The sequence below is a fragment of the Oryzias latipes genome, chromosome 12 (assembly GCF_002234675.1).
Source record: "Oryzias latipes chromosome 12, ASM223467v1".
In the NCBI taxonomy this organism is placed as follows: Eukaryota; Metazoa; Chordata; class Actinopteri; order Beloniformes; family Adrianichthyidae; genus Oryzias; species Oryzias latipes.
Genome location: NC_019870.2, coordinates 1,881,489 through 1,900,208, shown reverse-complemented (window position 1 = coordinate 1,900,208; position 18,720 = coordinate 1,881,489). Strand labels below are relative to the sequence as shown.

The window sequence follows — 18,720 nt, the reverse complement described above, 5'->3', positions numbered from 1 at the left end:
TGTTTTTCTGGGAGCATCTTTAAAGTTGTAAAGACCCACTCCAAGGAAAAACTGTTCTTGTGGCATTTTTTTCTGAAAATTAAGGTTAAAATTGCACTTTGGAGTATTTTTTTCTAGATTCAAACTGTCGTGAAATCAGTGGCCGATGAAAGAATTCTGTTTGAATAACCTCCCTGCTGCGCTGAAACAGAGAGCTCTCAGCAACGAGGAGAGGAAAGGGGGGCGGGGTTGCTCTGCGCCAGCAGTCCCGCCCAAAACTCAGAGGTGAATTTCTTGTGAACTTCTGCCGCTCTGCAGAAACTATGACCTAGGAAACGACACAGGTTCTCATCATTTGACTAAAAACGGCATCATCATAAATAAACACTTAGAAAACAGATCTAAAAATGATTGGAGTGGGACTTTGAAGGTTTTTCAAGTTTGATTGGTCATTTCAGGGAAATGTTTATCGTTTGACCCGTCCAGGTTAGAGAAAGAAATGAATGCAATTAGGTTCCACAAAGGTTCCCCAAATGTTACAGAATCTCTTAGGATATTTGAAAGTAGTTTATATGTATTTATGCAACTTTCTAATAAAAAAAAACCCAAAACACTTTGGTGACAGAATGTCTGTTTATTCTTAGTCGATTCTTTCCCGCCTCCAGGTGAACCGTGCACTTCTGCTTCACATTAGATTCTTTTAAAAGGTCACTAAATGTTTCACATGAGTGTTTTCAACTTTCAAAACTGACAAGAACAAAAGGAAACGATCTCAGAACCTGTTGGGGACTATTTTGAGATCCCTTATCTGGATGTGATCAAAACTCCGTCTCAGTTCCAGCCGTGCGCCGTCAAACAGGTTCATCACGGGGCAGACTTGTTTTGGGACGATCAAGCCCCCTTTAAGCCCCACCCCCAAAAATGAATCAAACTAGTATTCCCACGTTTGTAATTATATCAAATCCTTGCCGTTAGACCAAACGGAGACACGCCGGGAACCTTTTTGGAGCTTGTGAACCTTGGTATTACTTTTAGCATGGCTTTGTTTGTCGACAAACTCTGTTTGGGTCAATTAAACACTTTGGACTCAAAGAAATACCTAATTTCATCACAGCAAATGGTTTCTTTTAAGCCCCAACTGTTTGAGGCTCCGCCCCTAAAAGCTTCCAGCTGTTTTGATAAGACTTTATTTATTGAGTAAGCTGATTGGTCTAGAAGAGCTGCAGCCAGTCAGCCGGCGTCCTGAATGATGATGTCATTCTGCAAAGGGACGAAGAGCCACACGGCTGCTTCCACTCTGTATTGTTTCACATCAGCGTTCGCTTTGGAGAAGAGCAGACATCCAGGCAGTTTTCTAGTTTACAGATGAAACATCACAACAGGAGTCTGAAAAGCCACTGATTCACCAAAAGAAAAAGAAAAAAAAAAGTCGGTCATGAAACCGCCCAACTGGTCACTACACCGTAATCGTATAAACACAAGAAGAGCGTCGGCGTGGAAACGACGGAGATCCAACGGCACAAAACATCCAACTCAGCAACACGTTAAACTGGAATGTCATGCAAGTAAATACCAGCAAGGAGGAACTGGGAAAGCACAGAAACCAAACCGCAGCCGCCGTGTCAGCAGGGGGGGGGTCGGCAAAGCTCGCACAGAGAATCAGAACATGCTGCATGGTTGGGGGGTCTGAGGGCGGGAGGGGTAGCTACACTCCAGAGAGAGGGGAAAACAGCCCGCCGGGGTTTTCCTGCGTCCGTCCTCACTCGCAGCAACGTCGTGCAGAGAAACAGGAATATTCACATTCAGAACACAGGGGGGGCTCATGCCCGCCGTTAAGAAAACAACAGCTGAAGGAGCAACCGCAGCCAGAACAACACCGGGACCAGGGAGCTAACACTCTATATCTGACGGGGGGGGGCAGACCCGCGGACGAGCGTCGACCAGGTCTGAAGGAGAGACGCCGCCTGAAAGAGTTCCCTCGCCCTGGCGCCGGCGTCTGCTCCGACCACAGAGAGAGAAGAGCCAGGTGGGTGTCCAGAGTGCTGGGAGGGGGGCGGGGGCAGGCGACAGCAATCCCAAAATCCGTACACCCACCCTCCATCCATCCATCCACCCGCGCCTCTCTCTCAGCGCAAGCTCCGCCTCTTAGATCAGACTTTTCCAAACCTTCACTGCGCCTCCTCCTCCTCCTCCTCCTCCTCCTCCTTATACTGCTCCTGGAAGGTAAGTTACAATGGGGGGGGGGGGGGGGGGTCAGACAGGATTCAGATTCATTAAAACACTCAGATTTATTGCATCAATACTTGGGATCTACTGGACCTAGTGGACATTTAGCAAACTGCATCAATTTTTAGACTATTTAATTCTACGGAAGCACTTACATTCACTAAAAATACATTTCAGTTTTTTTAATTGTAAATATTTTAAAACATTTTGTTTATTTAAAATATTTTTTGTGGAGTTTTTTAAAACTATTTTTAACCCTGGAGAACCCACTGGATCACATTTGGGCCTCACTTTTCTTTTGTTTTTGTTTGTTTTTTAAACGTAATTGTTTGTCTTATTTTTTCTTAAATAGTTTTCTTTTTTTTCTGCACATCCCTGAAGAGAATATCTGTTGGTTTCTTCCAGGTTAAAATATTTTTAAACAGGGTTGAGGTTCATTTTTATTTTTTCCAAAACAACTTTTTTCCTGCATTTCATTTCAGAATTTAAGAACTATAAACTCGAGCAAGAAAACTGATCGGACCTCTCAGACAAAAGGCTCCGCCCACTGAGCTCACGTGTTAGTCTGCTTGTGAAGCTGCAGGGACCATCCATGGTCGTTTAAATTACCATGAAAAAACAAAAGGATAATTTAAAAATATTTAAAAATATTCTTCTTATTTAGGACAAAGTTTAAATTTTAGACTTGTATAGTTTTCTGTCTTGAAGTCGGCGTGTGAAAGGACCAGCCTTCACGGTAACGTGTCAGACGTTGCGTGAGCTGATCGGAGCGTTCTGCATGCGGCGGTACCTCAGCCCTGCAGCGGCGCCGCCGGGGCGCCCGAGCAGTGGAAGTGGACGTTCTGCCACCGGCTTTCCCTGCGGTGCCAAACCCTCGTCTCCTCCGATTGGCTGGAGCGCGGGCGGCCCTGACCGTCCACGAACTGCGTCAGGCGGATGTAGGCGATGCAGGCGGCGTCCTCCCCGATCATGTGCACGTGGGGGTTGAGGATGGTGGTGTGGATGGGTTTGCTGTTCTTGGACAGGACTGGCGGCACAGAGAAACGGCCCGTGAGCTCGCAGCCTTTTCACGCAGACGAACGGAGCGAGAGGAAACGGAAACGTTACGGTTGTCGAAGTAGAATCGGTGGAAGTCCATCCCCTCCACCAGGTTCCCCAGACCCTCGGGTTCAAACGAGGTGAGGCCGGGGTCGCAGATCTTCCTGAAAGACAAGCAGGAGAGAGCGGGAAAGCGTCAGCCGCCGCTGCTTTCAGGTCTTCCATCGATCTCCACTTCGGTCTGTCTGGTAATAATTTCCTGAAGTCCGGATTCCTAATCGGATTTGAAGTCTGATTGCTTTTGATCTGCTCATCGCTGTGCAAATGGCTTTCTACCACTTTAACCCCCCCAAGCATTCTTCTTAATTATTTGGAGAGTGGATTGGGGGGGGGCAGCGGATGAAACAATGATGGTGATTACTCTTTAATCTTTTAATGCAACACATTTGTACGTCCATCAGATTGTTTGTTCGGGCGGCGGCGGGCGGCGCCGCTGCCTCCTTGGCCGGCCGGCCGGACGGCTCCAGCCTGCGCCGTGAATGTAGGGAAAGGGGGCGGACTCACGCGTAGGCCTCAAAGTCTCCGTTGTTCACCGCTTCGATCAGCTGCTCCGTGATCTTGATGATCTCCTGCTTGCGAGCTGCGGAGAGGAAACAGGGAGAAGGTCAGAGGTCAGCAGCAGGGAGACACGGAGGAGAGCCCGGCTTTGGACCGCAGCGGGCGGACGTACCCCCCATGGTGCGTTCGGGCGCTGCGTCCATCTCCAGGCGCCCTCCATCACATCCCAGCTGAGCTCATGGCTCTATTCTTGTCGGAGCTCTTCAGATGGGATTTTCTGCCCTCCTCCCGCCGCCGCCTCCCGCCGCGAGTGGAGGGCTTAACTCGCTCAGATCGCTTCTTTCCCTCCCTCCCTCTCTCTCTCTCTCTCTCATTCTGTTTTTTTTTGGTCTCCTCCTCTAAGCTGTGTTTTACGGTGAGTCAGTGAAAGCATCATCACTTCATCTTCCGAGCTGGTTGAAGACGTGGCGAGCTCTGGACAGTCGGTCCAGGTTCTACCGGTTCACAGGAGAACTATCTGAATGACGAGAACGCTAAGCTGCTTAGAGCAAAGGAAAGCATCCCTCTGGGAGGTCTGGATCTGGTCTGATCCAGAAGAGCTTTCCTCTCAGGGTCCTCTTGGTTCTGCAGGAGTGAAAGTCCACCTGAGGTCTGCTCCACCTGAGAACGGGGGTCTCTGTTCTCCTGCAGGTGAACTCTGGTGCGGTTCACGTCGGGGTGAACGCAGAGAGGAGGAAAGCAAAACTAGAGAAGCAGGAACCATGACGATAGGGCCTCTAAATGAGCCGCTGCTGGAACCGTCTGTCCTGATCTTTGGTTCTCCAGAGCGCCGATGTGAATCCAAACCAAACCGGAAAAGGGGCGGGGCCTTTTTTTAAAATTGTTCCTGCCTATTTGAACCAAATTTGTAGAATCGTTTTGTTGTAAAACCAATATAAAGTTGTGGAGATCCAAAACTATTATGGGATATGACCCCACCCACAACAACTCCATCCTATTGTAATTCCCAGCTATGACACCAGGTGGAGCTTTTCATTTAAGCCAAACTGCTTTTGCAGAAAAAAAGGAACATCACGAGATTTAGAGAAAAACCTCACAAATTCATGACTTTTTCTCGTAAAAAATAAAAAAGAAATATTAGGAGATTTAAATATGGAGCCCTTAAAGGGCCATTGAAGTAAAAAAAAAAAAAACTCACCACACTAACATGTGCGCACCAGTTAGTTGTTTTATTTTTCAACTTAAATTTATGACATTTTTCTTGTAAGTTTATGATTTTTTTCTCATTAATTTATTTATTTCTAAACTAAAATATTTTTGAGAAAAATTAATTAATTTACAATTTTAAAACAGGATAATTTACAAGAAAAAAGTCATTAATTAAGCCAAAAAATATTTTTTGGTTCGTTTGTAAACTGGCCGCAATACTCCGTCGTACAGAATGAATTTACACATAGAAAAAACATGAGGTGACTGCAAGTCTGCATCAAAGTGACAGAGCTTGTGGCCCCGCCCATTTCAGTCTTGATTAATCACGATTTAAATGAAGAAATATGTCCTCCATCGCAACAAAAACGCCACAAGAACATGTTAAAACCACCGTTTTCATGGGAGCGACTCGTTAAAGCTCTGCATTCTTTGACATCTGTGATGTTTTCACTGTTTTCACGTCCCCTGAATAAACCGTTCCCCTTAATTTGGAATTCCAGCCTCTGCTAAGCCGAAATATTGTAATGTTTAAAGCTGATTATCAACAGGAAGAGCAGTTTTTCTCTTCTGACCTTCAGTCTGCTGGTTTGCAAACACAGTAAATAACAAGGAAAGCTGGTTCCATATGTCTCGTGTTTCCAAATTAAGGAAACCACAGAGAAAATCCTGCAGGAGTTGAGCTTTTGAAAAGCTGACAGTAATCTGCCGTGATGTCACACTTCTTCTCAATCTGTAATGTCTTATCTCATTTGTTCGTTCAGACGGTTCTGCTCCTGTGGCCCAAACCGCCGACCCTTTGAATGGAAAAATAAGAAAGAGAAGACTGCCGTACCTTTCACGTCTTCGTCCTCAATCGTGGTGTTGCTGCTGTCAGAGGAGCCCTGCAGACCACAGAACAAGAGGATGAAGGCCACAGACGTTACGTCGGCACACAACGGCACGGGAACATGCTCTAGAACGAGACAAAGCTCCAACACCAATCCCACAACACGGCTATGTCTGCGCAAAGGTCAAAATGTTAAAAAATACACGGCTGAACTTCCGGGACCGGTCCACAGGTGGCGCAGTTTCGGTTTTCAGCCCGACTCTGGCTGATTCACGGACGTGAAGACTCACTGACTGTCATGCACACAAACGCCGAGAGCGAAAACCAGGAGAATCCAGGAAACAAGACGACGATGACTGATGAAGAGGAGGACAAAGGATGAAGGTGGAGGAAGACAAGAGGATGTACCTTAATCCCATCTGCTGGATTATGGATAACTGTAGTCTGAGGCTCCTGGAGGAAGAATGAAGAGAAAGAGAGTAGTGTTTACGCTGAAGGGATGAAGGTCAGAGGTCAAAGTAGGGTCAGATGTGAGGAAGAGGAGGAGACAGTTCAACTTGAGTAAACACACACAGGACTTCCAGAAGGATGAAGACTGAAGAAAACATCTGTGAAGATGATCTGCAGAAATTTTCAGAGAATGTTTTACCGCATTAATAACCTTTAAAAAATGAAAAGAAGCTTTTCTAAAAAAACAGACAGATATTTGTTCTATTTTTATGGTTTTCTATCAAACAAAATTCAATTTAAGCTGAAGCTTTTCAGAAAACTGTTGAGTTTCAACTTTCAAACGGATGAGAACAAGAACAAAACAGAGAGGTGAACAAGAGACGCAAAGATAAGAGAGATGGAAAAATGTTAAAGAAAATAAAGAAAAATGATAAAGATTTAAAAGTAAAAAAGACAGTCAATTCAAGGAAATTAAAGATGAGCCAAAAATCACAAACGTAAAAAAAGAAACAACTGTCAAAAGGTTTGGTCAAAATACAAAATTTCTAAAAGAAATAGATTTGAAAAGGAAAAGCAGAAAATAAGAGAAAAGCAAAAAAGGTGAAATGAAATGTTTTTACTAAAAGCCTTTGAAAAGAAGAAAAGACGACTTGAAGAAGACAGCGGTCCAAACACGTCACTAACACCTCCAACACAAACATGTGCACGCAGACGCACACACAGATACAGACATATGGACATGCAGACAGACGGAGATACACGCAGACGCACGCATGCACATGCAGATGTGCAGACACATGTAGACACATACATACGTAGACACACACGCAGACATAAGCAGACACACATACAAAAAGACACGTGCAGACATATGCAAAAACACACATAGAAACATGTGCAGATGCACACGTACATACAGACATATGCACACACGCAGGCGCACAGGCATACGCAGACACATAGACACACGCAGACACAGACATGCGCAGAAACATAGACATACGCAGACACATAGACATGCGCAGACACACAGACATAGGCAGGCGCACAGACATACACAGACATACACAGACATACACAGGCGCACAGACATACGCAGACACACAGACATACACAGGCGCACAGACATACGCAGACACACAGACATACGCAGGCGCACAGACATACGCAGACACACAGACATACGCAGACATACACAGACATACGCAGGCGCACAGACATACACAGGCGCACAGACATACGCAGACACACAGACATACGCAGGCGCACAGACATACGCAGACACACAGACATACGCAGACATACACAGACATGCGCAAACGCATAGACATACGCAGACACATGTAAATACAGACACACGTACGCAGACACAAAGACATACGCAGACATATTCAGACAGACATGTGCAGACACACGTACATACAGTCATATACAGACATGCGCAGACACATACGGCTTCATACCAGTGCAGCCGAGGGGACGTTGCCCTTGGGACTGGTCACTATGCTGTTCCTGGTGCTGTTTGTCTGCGGCTGTGAGGGAAACACAAATACTGCATTAAAGACTGGAGGAAGCAGCGCCATCTGCTGGCCCCAAAGCCAACAAACGGAACCAGAATGTTTAAAATGTTCAGAGAAAAATGTAACATGTTTGTTCTGCGTATGAACCCTAATCACACTAAACTCCCCTAAAGGGAAACGCTTCACTAACATAGAGGCTGAATTTGATTCTAGAGGCGGCTCATCAGCGGGAGTCAGGATGGATCATCATTTAAGAAAACTGTTCGGCTAAAATAAGAGCAGCTTTGATTTGAAACACATAGCTTTTATGTGGAAAAGGTCCAGTTATTCAACACTTTATGAGGCTTTGTGAAGCTCCATAAAGCTCAGAGGAGACTGATCCTGCTGTGATTGTCAGGGGGGGCGGGGTTTATCAGGCAGCAGGTGGAAATAGCTTAAGGGGTGAATATGAAGATGTCAAAGGATCCATTGAGTAAAACATATAAAACTGAAGGCATCCGCTCTAAATGGTAGAAATCCAACAAATAAATTAAACATGAAAGCTGAAAATCTACAACATTGCTGCCACATTGATGGTATTTGTTTTCCGTCACGCCTCCCTTCCTTCTAAAAACAGGAACCATCACTTCTCCTCCGTTTCTCAGGCAGCTTCTCATCGTCACGACCGACCTGTTTAAAGCTTCTGATCATGATTGATTGGCTTTTTTTTTCTTCCCTGACAAGTTCTGCATTCATACCGGACTTGGGACAGGCACATGAAAGCACTGAACTGCGCCCTCCTGTGGTTGCTTTAAAAATAACAACAAACTTATTTTTTTTATTTGGATAAAAAGATGGTCATAAACCTAACAGTGAGACTAGAAATCTGGATTAAACTAAGATTAAAAGAATATTTATGTCTGCGACCGACAGGTTTCTACAAATCTGGAAACGTTCCTTCAAGTCCTGCTTTTTTGCTCTGCTACGATGCCTCCAGCGCCACCATGTGACGTCACGGTGCAGCCGAGGCAAGGCTGTGATTGCGTAATAAGGGATTAATCATCTGGAGGGAAATAATCTGAGATTATCACCACGCCACCCGAGAGGACAGGAGACAGGAAGAAGATGCAGATGTAAAAAGAGGAGGATGGATGGGTTTGACTTAAAGAAAAAAAGTTGTCTAAAGACACAAACTGTAGAGCTTCAATAAAAGTCCTACAATCTCGTTTTTCGTCCTAAATCAAAAGCGTGAGTAGCCATTAAAAAAAGATGCGACGTGTTACGCTCTTTGATATTTGTGTCCATAAAGAGTAGCCTGATGTTTGACGAGAAGGAGCGCAAAAGGAAAACAGGAAGTTGTGGGTTTATTAATGATAACTATTTCACACCTTTTGACCCCCCCCCCCCCCGCACATTTAACTCTGTTAATCCCAGCAGGTTAGACAGCCCAAGAGGTTTGTGTTACGGTGTTTCCACGTTTATTGCATGAGTTGTGTTCTAAAAAAACACCTGCGAAAGGGGAAATTTTCATAATAAAGTATTCATCTTTATTTTTTACAATTATTCTAGATGTTTTAAGGCAGTACAGCTCCTCACTACACACCGATCTACGTTTCTCCGACAGAAACAAACATTTTCACACTTTTCTCTCTTGTTTAAACTCTCAAAGTTCAAACCTTCATAGAAAAACGTTATTGAATAAAACAAAGATCTGATCACAGTTTATATAGATTTAGGAAACTGTATGTATTCTGTACAGAAGACACAACATGGGGGAGAGGGATGGACAATCAGCCTATGGCCAATCAGGATGCAGAACACAATGCACTGTAAAAAATGTAAAACTAAAAGAGTTGTACTGAAAAAAAGAAGGGCGTTATACAAAGGGAACACCGTATGAAGCTTTTTTTTTTTTTTTTTTTGGTTGTTGTTGGTACAGGATGTGGCATCACCTATTTTACCAAACAGGCGGGACAATTCAGTGGTAACCTGTCACTCAACTGAACACACCCCCTTATTAAGCACTTTGTAAAAAGTAAACATAAAATTGAGAAAAGTTTGACAGAACTTTGTCAGTCGTCAGATGTCAGAATTCAGACTCTAAAGCACATTCGCCTTTTCTTTTTTTTCTAGAGCTTTCTAAATCTACAATTCCAAAATCCAGAGCCCTAGAAACTTCCCAGAAGTCTCTGCATTGGGTTTGCGCTATTTTTGAGAAAAAAAAGTGTTTAAATGTATTTTTTAATAAAACCAACAACGTTTTCATGATCAGAAAACAGCGGATTATTCGTCAAATGTTTGTTTTTTACCCTGTGAAATCTGTGACGTCATATTTGTGTTTAAAAAAAAATGAGTGAGCGTGGTGTCCGAATTGCTTTTAAAATCCCGGGCGCTCGATAGTCTGGCACTAAATAGTTTTTTAGTAGTTAGGGAGGGAATTTGAACACAGCCGTAGAAGTTTAAGCACAGAAGTGCTGGAGCCAAACGTTAAAAATGTTCATTTAACGCTTCAAGTTGGACTATTCTACACTGAAGTAAACGGGGAGTGACTTCTTTAGGTAACCTGCTCCCAGTGGAGGCTTGGGGAATTCATTTGGTTTCACACCGGCTTCACCGCGGAAGCTACAGTGCAGCTTCTTCTTCCTCTACAGTACAGAGCTGTTGGTTTTCCATGTTGGTGCCTCAGAAGATCAGACTACAACTGCATCCACAACAGTTGGTCCATTAATCCACACAAGGTCATAAAGTGTCAGTTTGTGACAGATTTACTTCAGGTAATAAAAACTTCTGTAACAAACAAGTCTGTGAGAAACAGAATCTGATTGTTTTAGGAGCAAAATGCTTAGTTTTTGTTCTATTTATCGTTTCAGACCTAACTCAGCTTCTTTTTTATTTTTTTGGAGAGCTTGCTGTGACTGATAACCATTTTCTCTCCATGCTCTGGTGCATAAATGCGTCCATTTATGCAGCCAACCAGCTCCTGTCATGTGGAATTGTGGTCCAGTCTTTGGGGGAAATGAGAAACCTCCGGATAAGTTGTTGTTTGATTGAGTCTAGAGTCTGTTTTACTGTGGAGTCTGCAGCAGGATGGATGAAACTGTTGGGCGGTTTTAATCAACGCTCCACACCGACATGTGCACAAACGGCGACACACTGCAGAGCAGCAATAAGGCCGCAGATGGAGCCACTGCAGAGACAGCGTCTCTCTGCTGTCTTCCGGAGGGAAGCAGCTAATGAGCTTTGCTCCGACACTATGATTGGAAACTCGGGTGAAAAATGTCTGCATCAGTTTAACACTAGGCGAGAGAAAAAAACTTTACACTGCAAAAACAACCCTCAAAAATAAGTAAAAAATTCTTACAACTTTTCTTTAAAAAAGCACCAAAATAAATGCCATTGGGGTCAGAAATACGGTCCCACTAAGAATTCTCATTTTAATAATTTAATGACATCATTAAGACACGTTTTCTCAAACTAAGATCATTTTGCTGTTGAAAAACTTTCCAGATAAGATAATTTTTCTTGCAAGACAGAAAATAAGACAATGTTTTACTCTATTAAGATTCCATTTTTGCAGTGAGCTGCTGGGAAAAATCCAAGGAATGAAAAGAAACATGAAGCTCTTCAGAATACTTCAGTTTTTAAACGGTCTTTTTGTCCTTTCATGTTTGCTAAAACTGAGCTGAAACAACACTGAACATTTCTGTGAAAAAGAAAAAAATTCTACATTTTGAGAGGAGTACTAAAAAAAGCCCCACCCAGTGACTTCCAGATTGAAGCAGGTTAAACAAGTAAAGCAGTGGCACTAAGTAACCACCAGGAGGCTTGACACACCAGCAGGTCTCCTTCCATTCACTCTAATGACAGTTTATTACTATATTTACTTTAAAATAAAAGATAAATAAAATATATTTTTTATTTTAACTTATTTTTTATCTTAAATAAAAACTATTTCTTCAAAATAAATGTTTTCTATATTCAGGTACCATATTTCTTTAAATGTCACAATCAGCAAAAAATTGAAATTTTTCCTTTTTTCAGTTTTTTTAAATCTACTAGTATAAAATCTAACAAAATAAAGAAAAAAACATAAAATACTTTCTGAATAAACCTCTTTTAAAGCAATTTAATATTTTGATAAGTTTTTAAATAAATATAAGCGTTTGATTTACTTAGAAATACATTTTTCAACATTTATTATTCTAACAAACAGAAAAAAAAGAGTTTGAAATGATGAAAATGTAACAATAATAAACAAAAGTTATGAACATAAAGCCAATAACTATTTAGTAAAGAATCCACCTTTACAGTCAATGAGGTGAAACCGAAGGCGTTTGGTGGATTCCCACCAGCTCTGATGGTCATGATGAAGGTGAAATGGTGGGTGGGGGCGTGTGTGTGCGGGGGGGGCTCACCTTGACGTCGGCCTTCTTGTTGAGGAGACTCTTGGCTGCTGCAGAGAGGCAGAAGGACACCCCCTCAGACGGCAGACTACACATCATACACCTTTGGGAGCGGCTCGGCTCCCAGATCTTCTCACGTGGAACGAGCTCTGCGGTTTCAAAACTAGCCCCGCCCCCTCCCTGCGTACCGCCCCCCGCCCCCCTTCACCTGAATGGAGAGGAAACCTTCTGTTAGCCCCGGCAAGAGTATTTGAAAAGCCCCCCAGGCGCCGACTCACACTTTAAAAAACCTCTGGAGGCTGATCCACAGCGTTAGATAAGCAGAGGGCGTGGGGGGTGGGGGGTGTTAGTAACTCTTGATATAATCCAGACTAACGCACAGATGAGCAGAAGGGCACAGAATGACAGGGATTAGGACTAGGAGCAGGGGGGGCACAGGGATGCAGGTGTGTGATGATGGGTTTGGTTAATCTGGGGAGTCGGCTGGATTATCGGAGCTCATTGACGGCTGGATTGACGAGTTTCATGCAGAGAATAAGAAGACAAACTGCTCCTCCCGTTTAACCCACACACTCCTAAACAGATGTTTGACCCCACGACGACAAACGAGGAGTAAATCTCCCCTCTGCTCCTCAGTGAGGATGCTTACCTTAGCAGACGTTTGAGGAGCATTGAAGGCAGGAAGAGACGGAGGAGGAGAAAGAGTTTAAAGGGAGTGGAGAGGACAGATGAATGGCCTGTGATCAGTGAGGCGGGGTTACCTTGCTCCACGATGCCGCCGGTGGTTCCCGCCACGGCGCTGACAGAGGCGGGGGCTGTGGTCTGCCGGCCGACTGAAACACAGAGCAGCACAGAGCTGGAGACGTCTTCACGTCTACTCTGGAGGATCGGCGGCAGAGCTACGTTTGATCGAACACTGCAGCAGCTAGGAAGGCCAATCAGATCTGCTTTACGTCTGACGCCGATTGAAAACATTTACCACTTTAACGACCTTTAAATGAAGGTCATTTTCCCACCGAAGCATCTAAACCTGCTTGTTTTGACGTGACGTACTACAGTAACTCCACAAAAAACCCTTTCATGCTGCAAAACGCGCCTTAATTTTAGCATTAAGAGGAATACTACGGTCTATAGAATACTATGGTCTATAGAATACCATGGTCTATAGAATACTATGGTCTATGGAATACTATGGTCTATGGAATACTATGGTCTATGGAATACTATGGTTTATGGAACACTATGGTCTATAGAATACTATGGTCTATAGAATACTATGGTCTATGGAATACTGTGGTCTATGGAATACTATGGTCTATAGCAGGGGTCGGGAACCTTTTTGGCCAAGAGAGCCATAAACGCCACATATTTTTAAATGTAATTTCGAAAGAGCCATACAATAATGTAGTGTCCATTTCCTTTTTTTTTTTTTTGTTTTTGTTTTTAAGTTGTTCTGTAGTAGTGTCCATTTCCCACACTGAGGCACGGAGACTTAACCTCTTTTAAGGTTCTTTATTCTGGTTAATGTAGACCGCAACGAACGCCGTACAATTAATTCAGCAGCTCCTGAATCTCTCCCGCTGAGACGAGAGCGCTTCTCCCAACTTTATATTCGCTCCTGCCGCGTCAGCCCTCCCATTTGCCTTATTCGGCCCATAGCTGAACCCCATTGGTCCAAACTACCTAACAACAGCCTGAGCGACAGAACTGAGAGCCAATCAGATCTCTGCTTGATGCGTTTAATGACCTCCAGAACTTTTAACGCGGCCCAACAGCCAAGTTAAACTCAGACCGCAACAATATGTTTAAAACTAAATATACAAATGAATGTGTGCATTTGATTTAATTTCAACATTTTAAAGTACAATAAGTCTGTGGATTCTTTTTAATAACATCGTTATGCTGTTGCTAATAAATGATGAGTATTTCTCGTGGTAGTTTTGCTGATTGTCTAGTCTGGTTGATAGGTGGTGAGTTTCTGCTTCATGCAGGCGTTGAGACTTTAAACGTGATCTTAGGTTAGTATGAATGTTCTGTAGATGTGAGACAGACGGCTCACATGCAGACATGGAGACAAACACACACTCTCACGCTGCAGTGAGTGACGGGCAGCGGGTTTTACGTTTTTACAATCCCTGCGCGGTTCACCTTACTGGCCGTGCCCACACACACACACACACACACCCTCGTCTTTCTTCCTCACACATCCCGTCCCCGCAACTGCACGCTCTTTCTCAGAGACAGGAGCGCGCAGTTTTAGGCACGGCGATTCACAGGATTCCGGCTGGTACAAACTCTGTGAAATAATAAATAATAGTAAAGTGATAGTGCTGGCGCAGAATTTTCTCTCCAAGCACCGCTACTACTGCGCGCCTCTGGCATCGCATCGCGCCAGACAAGGACTGGTCTAATGAAAAAAAAAAAAGTATAATTAAAGATTTGTCTGCGAGCCACATGTGACCATCAAAAGAGCCATATATGGCTCGCGAGCCATAGGTTCCCGACCCCTGGTCTATAGAATACTATGATCTATGGAATACTATGGTCTATGGCAGGGGTGGGCTATTCCAGGACTCGAGGGCCGGTGTATCTGCATGATTTCCAGATAGTCTTGCCCTACTCATGGCTGATTACCTGGTTCAGGTTTGTCCAGCCAATCAGAACATGCCAGAGCAGGGTATGTTGGAAAACAGGAATGCGACCCTCAGTGCCCACCTCTAGTCTATGGAATACTATGGTCTATGGAATACTATGGTTTATGGAATACTATGGTCTATGGAAAACTATGGTCTATGGCAGAAGTGGGCTAGTCCAGGCCTCGAGGGCGGGTGTGTATGCATGAATTCCAGATAGTCTTGCCCTACTCATGGCTGATTACCTGGTTCAGGTTGGTCCAGCCAATCAGAACATGCCAGAGCAGGGTATGTTGGAAAACAGGAATGCGGCCCTCAGTGCCCACCTCTAGTCTATGGAATACTATGGTCTATGGAATACTATGGTCTATGGAATACTATGGTCTATAGAATACTATGGTCTATGGAATACTATGGTCTATGGAATACTATGGTCTATGGAATACTATGGTCTATGGAATACTATGGTTTATGGAACACTATGGTCTATAGAATACTATGGTCTATAGAATACTATGGTCTATAGAATACTATGATCTATGGAATACTATGGTCTATGGAATACTATGGTCTATAGAATACTATGGTCTATGGAATACTATGGTCTATGGAATACTATGGTCTATAGAATACTATGGTCTATAGAATACTATGATCTATGGAATACTATGGTCTATGAAATACTATGGTCTATGGAATACTATGGTCTATGGAATACTATGGTCTATCGCTGTTTCACACTATACCTTTCTTGTTCAGTACATTGTGTTATGTGTCCTGATTGGCTGTAGATTACTGTCAATCAACCGTCTCTGTGCCGTGTCTCCTGAACAGAATCCATTCATTTTGCCAGCGTAACACAAACCTTTTTTCTATGAAGGTTTGAACTTTGAGAGTTTAAAGGTTCAATGTCCTGCTTTTCTTAAGGCTTTCAGACTAAACTATATCCATGAATTTGATCATTTATCCCCTTTGGTACACTATTATTTTCGTTATTTTCGTTATTTCGAAGTTATTTTCACAGCTTGTTTTCCCACCAGGAAGTAAGAGGACTCGATCTCTGAGGCCCCGCCTTTCTCTCCGCGTGGCTACCGCCCATTTGATGACATCATCCTAGAGTCGGCTTCAGCAGCGCGTCTGCATTTCTCCCACGAAAACAAACAACATCTGAACTTTTCCAAAGATGGATGTTCATACTGCGTTTAGCCGATCACCGCTAGCTCCACACAGAAAGTGAGCATGTTTGTTAGCCTGGGGGTGGAGCTGACAGCTCCTCACTTTGTGATGTCACAATGTGAGAACCCACTCGTTTAGGTGGATTGGGAGGGGCTGGTGCTCAGAAATGAGGTTTTTAGAGGAATACCCAAAAATGAATGGATCAGAATACCACTTTGGGGTAGTTTTGGTGAGGAATGAACATTATAACACACTTAAAAGCTCCAAAAGTTGATTTTGCATAATATAGGCCCTTTAATGAGCTTCTTTCTCTTCTTCATCTTCTTACCTGAGAAATTCCTGGAGACGAGCATGGTGGTCAAAATGGCTCCCTGAGGAGGAGTAGGAGAAACATAAACAGGACTTCTGAATACAACACAGCTGTTAGTAAAAAAAAAAACATTAACATCAAACATTACTGTCAATAACTACCAATTTAAACAGAACTAAAATGATCCAAACGACTGATTTTAGAAGTTAAATGATCGTAACACTGTTTGGTGTTCAGACTCTAAAAAGTTATTTTATTCTTTTTTTTCCCGTGAAAACAAAAAGTTGTGTTTGAATTACAAAGAAATCCAGAACACTGCTGGATAGTACTGCACGTTTTAGTCCTTTAGGAAGTTTAGGGGGAAATAAACACATCGAGTTTAATATTAGCGGTAGTCTAGCTTGATTAGCTATTTTAGCTGACAGCAGCGTCATGCTAGTTTGCGTAGCAAATTTTGCTAATTGCCAACCGTGGCTTATATTTTCTTTTTTTCGGGTTTTCCTTTTGTTCCAAAACCAACAATTTGAGCAACAACCCCATATAACATTGTTTGGCAAATTTAGTCATGTTGTTGACTAAATACAAGAAAAACTGGTGAAAATGTAGTTAAACTTTTTTATAGATTAATTAGCGATGCAAAGCCTGTGAGCTAATTTAGCAAATTAAATTGCATTAAGTTATCTTATTTGGCTCATTTTTATGACTCTTAAGAAAATCTAGCAATTAGCCTTTTTTATTAGCATTAGCATATTATGCTAGCATATAATGGAAATGTTGACGTTCCTGCAGTTTAAGCTAATAAGGTTGTGTCTGCATTTAAATGTGTTGGCTCAGACGTGTTAAAACTCGTCTTGAATAACCCTTCATAACACAAGATCATGGCGGGAATGAAAGAACAAGCGGCATGTCAACCAACGATCAGCTGACGGGGAGTGCGGCTGGGCTGTACCTTCAGTTTCCGCCTGGCGTTGAACTTCTTCAGACACTCGACGGTCTCCTGCCTGTGCATCATGGAGGCCACGGTGGAGCGTTGCTGCAAGGCACAAAGGCAGAAGCTGAAAGTCAAAGGTCACAGAGGAGCAGATCGTACAGGTTTCTGTGGGCAGCAGCTGTGGAGGAAACTCAGCTTTACATCCATGTGTCGACGTTTCTGAGGAAATGACATCTCCTGAGAAAAAACGCACTAAGATAGAATAAAACGACTTCTTTGGAGCAAACTTTATAATAATCAACAAAGGAAAAGTAATTAGTCCAATTTACTCTTAATAAAGTCAGATTTAGCTATGAAGCTAAATTTTCTGCTGTTAGTTTGTGATTTGTTGGGTCATTGACAATGTTGTGTTCTTTTGCATTCATTTATAGTTTAAAATTCTTTAAATTAATTGTTTTTTAAGCTTCTTCTTAATCTTATTTCAAACTCATCACTGAGCAGTTTTAACATTTTTAAAACATATTCAGCGTTTAAAACAACCTCCAAACTTATCCATAGGTAATAAAAAATAACATTTTAACATTTGATTTGTGTTTCCGTGAGCGTTTAAAGGATCTTATTAAGCATTTTTAGCATCAATTCAAGTGTTTTTGAAGACAGTTTTTTTCCTTTTATTTTGCACTTGCCTTTCACCTGCTCAGTGACCAAGGGGGTAGAGTGTCCGGCCATATATGATGGACTTGAATCAATGGTCATTTTAGACCAAAACCTCTATAGAATTGTGATTTCGTAGCTCCTTCCTTGACACTAAGCATCACAGGTCAGACTGGAAGGATTTCAACGCGACTAGGACATGTCCAAAGTGTGGCATACAGGCCAAACGCAGCCATTTTAATTCAGTCTTTCAAAAATGCATTAAATGTAAACGGCAGCCCTGATTAGGAACGGGTACCACGGGTACTCTTTGCCAGGTTGGTACCGGTACTGACGCATGTGATACTACTATTCAGTTTTGGCGTCCAACTCTAACCAATCATATTACCTCTTCATCAATAGTGGGCGGGGCCATATAGGAATGGCTGAAGGTGTGAGGGTGGGCGGAGCTGGAGTCAAAATGCCGAAGCGAACTTTAATTCATGGATCCAAAAATATGCATTGACTTTAGTGTTTAGGCATCGGTAGGGTAATATCCATCCCTAGCACTGATGGCAGAATCAGAGAGAACATGCATAAAAAAAAGACTTTTAGATATTTTTAACTAGAAGGTGGTCGCAGCGCTGCAACCAGACTCCTGCTTCACCAAATTTGGTTGGCCGCCGATCGTCGTTGGCAGAGCGGCTCTCGAACGGAGTTGTGATTTTTCAAACGAAGAATTGATTTCCTTTCAAGAAACAAAAGTTGAGTTTACAAACCTTATTTTTAAACTTTGCATTTTCTTTTCATTCCAGAAGCAGGGACATCGCTCCAAACGTTTCCATGGCA

At 42.9% G+C, this 18,720-nt stretch overlaps 1 protein-coding gene across 5 annotated transcripts in view; it reads right to left on the bottom strand.

Annotated features, from left to right (window-relative positions):
* Nucleotides 1–593: 593 nt before the first annotated feature.
* Nucleotides 594–18,720, bottom strand: part of LOC101160009 (calcium/calmodulin-dependent protein kinase type II subunit beta) — a 35,825-nt gene continuing 17,698 nt past the window's right edge. For 2 of the 5 annotated variants that reach the window (XM_023960479.1, XM_023960478.1), the window contains exons 11-21: nucleotides 17,257–17,340; nucleotides 16,326–16,368; nucleotides 12,950–13,021; nucleotides 12,201–12,238; nucleotides 7,750–7,818; nucleotides 6,245–6,289; nucleotides 5,843–5,891; nucleotides 3,808–3,883; nucleotides 3,313–3,407; nucleotides 2,996–3,232; nucleotides 594–2,195 (exon numbers count right to left, since the gene is read on the bottom strand). In XM_023960479.1, the coding sequence (XP_023816247.1) occupies nucleotides 2,997–3,232; nucleotides 3,313–3,407; nucleotides 3,808–3,883; nucleotides 5,843–5,891; nucleotides 6,245–6,289; nucleotides 7,750–7,818; nucleotides 12,201–12,238; nucleotides 12,950–13,021; nucleotides 16,326–16,368; nucleotides 17,257–17,340 (807 nt within the window). In that variant the 3' untranslated portion in view covers nucleotides 594–2,195; nucleotide 2,996. The remainder of the gene's footprint in view (nucleotides 2,196–2,995; nucleotides 3,233–3,312; nucleotides 3,408–3,807; nucleotides 3,884–5,842; nucleotides 5,892–6,244; nucleotides 6,290–7,749; nucleotides 7,819–12,200; nucleotides 12,239–12,949; nucleotides 13,022–16,325; nucleotides 16,369–17,256; nucleotides 17,341–18,720) is intronic. The other 3 variants (XM_023960480.1, XM_023960481.1, XM_023960482.1) reach the window with 3 other exon arrangements.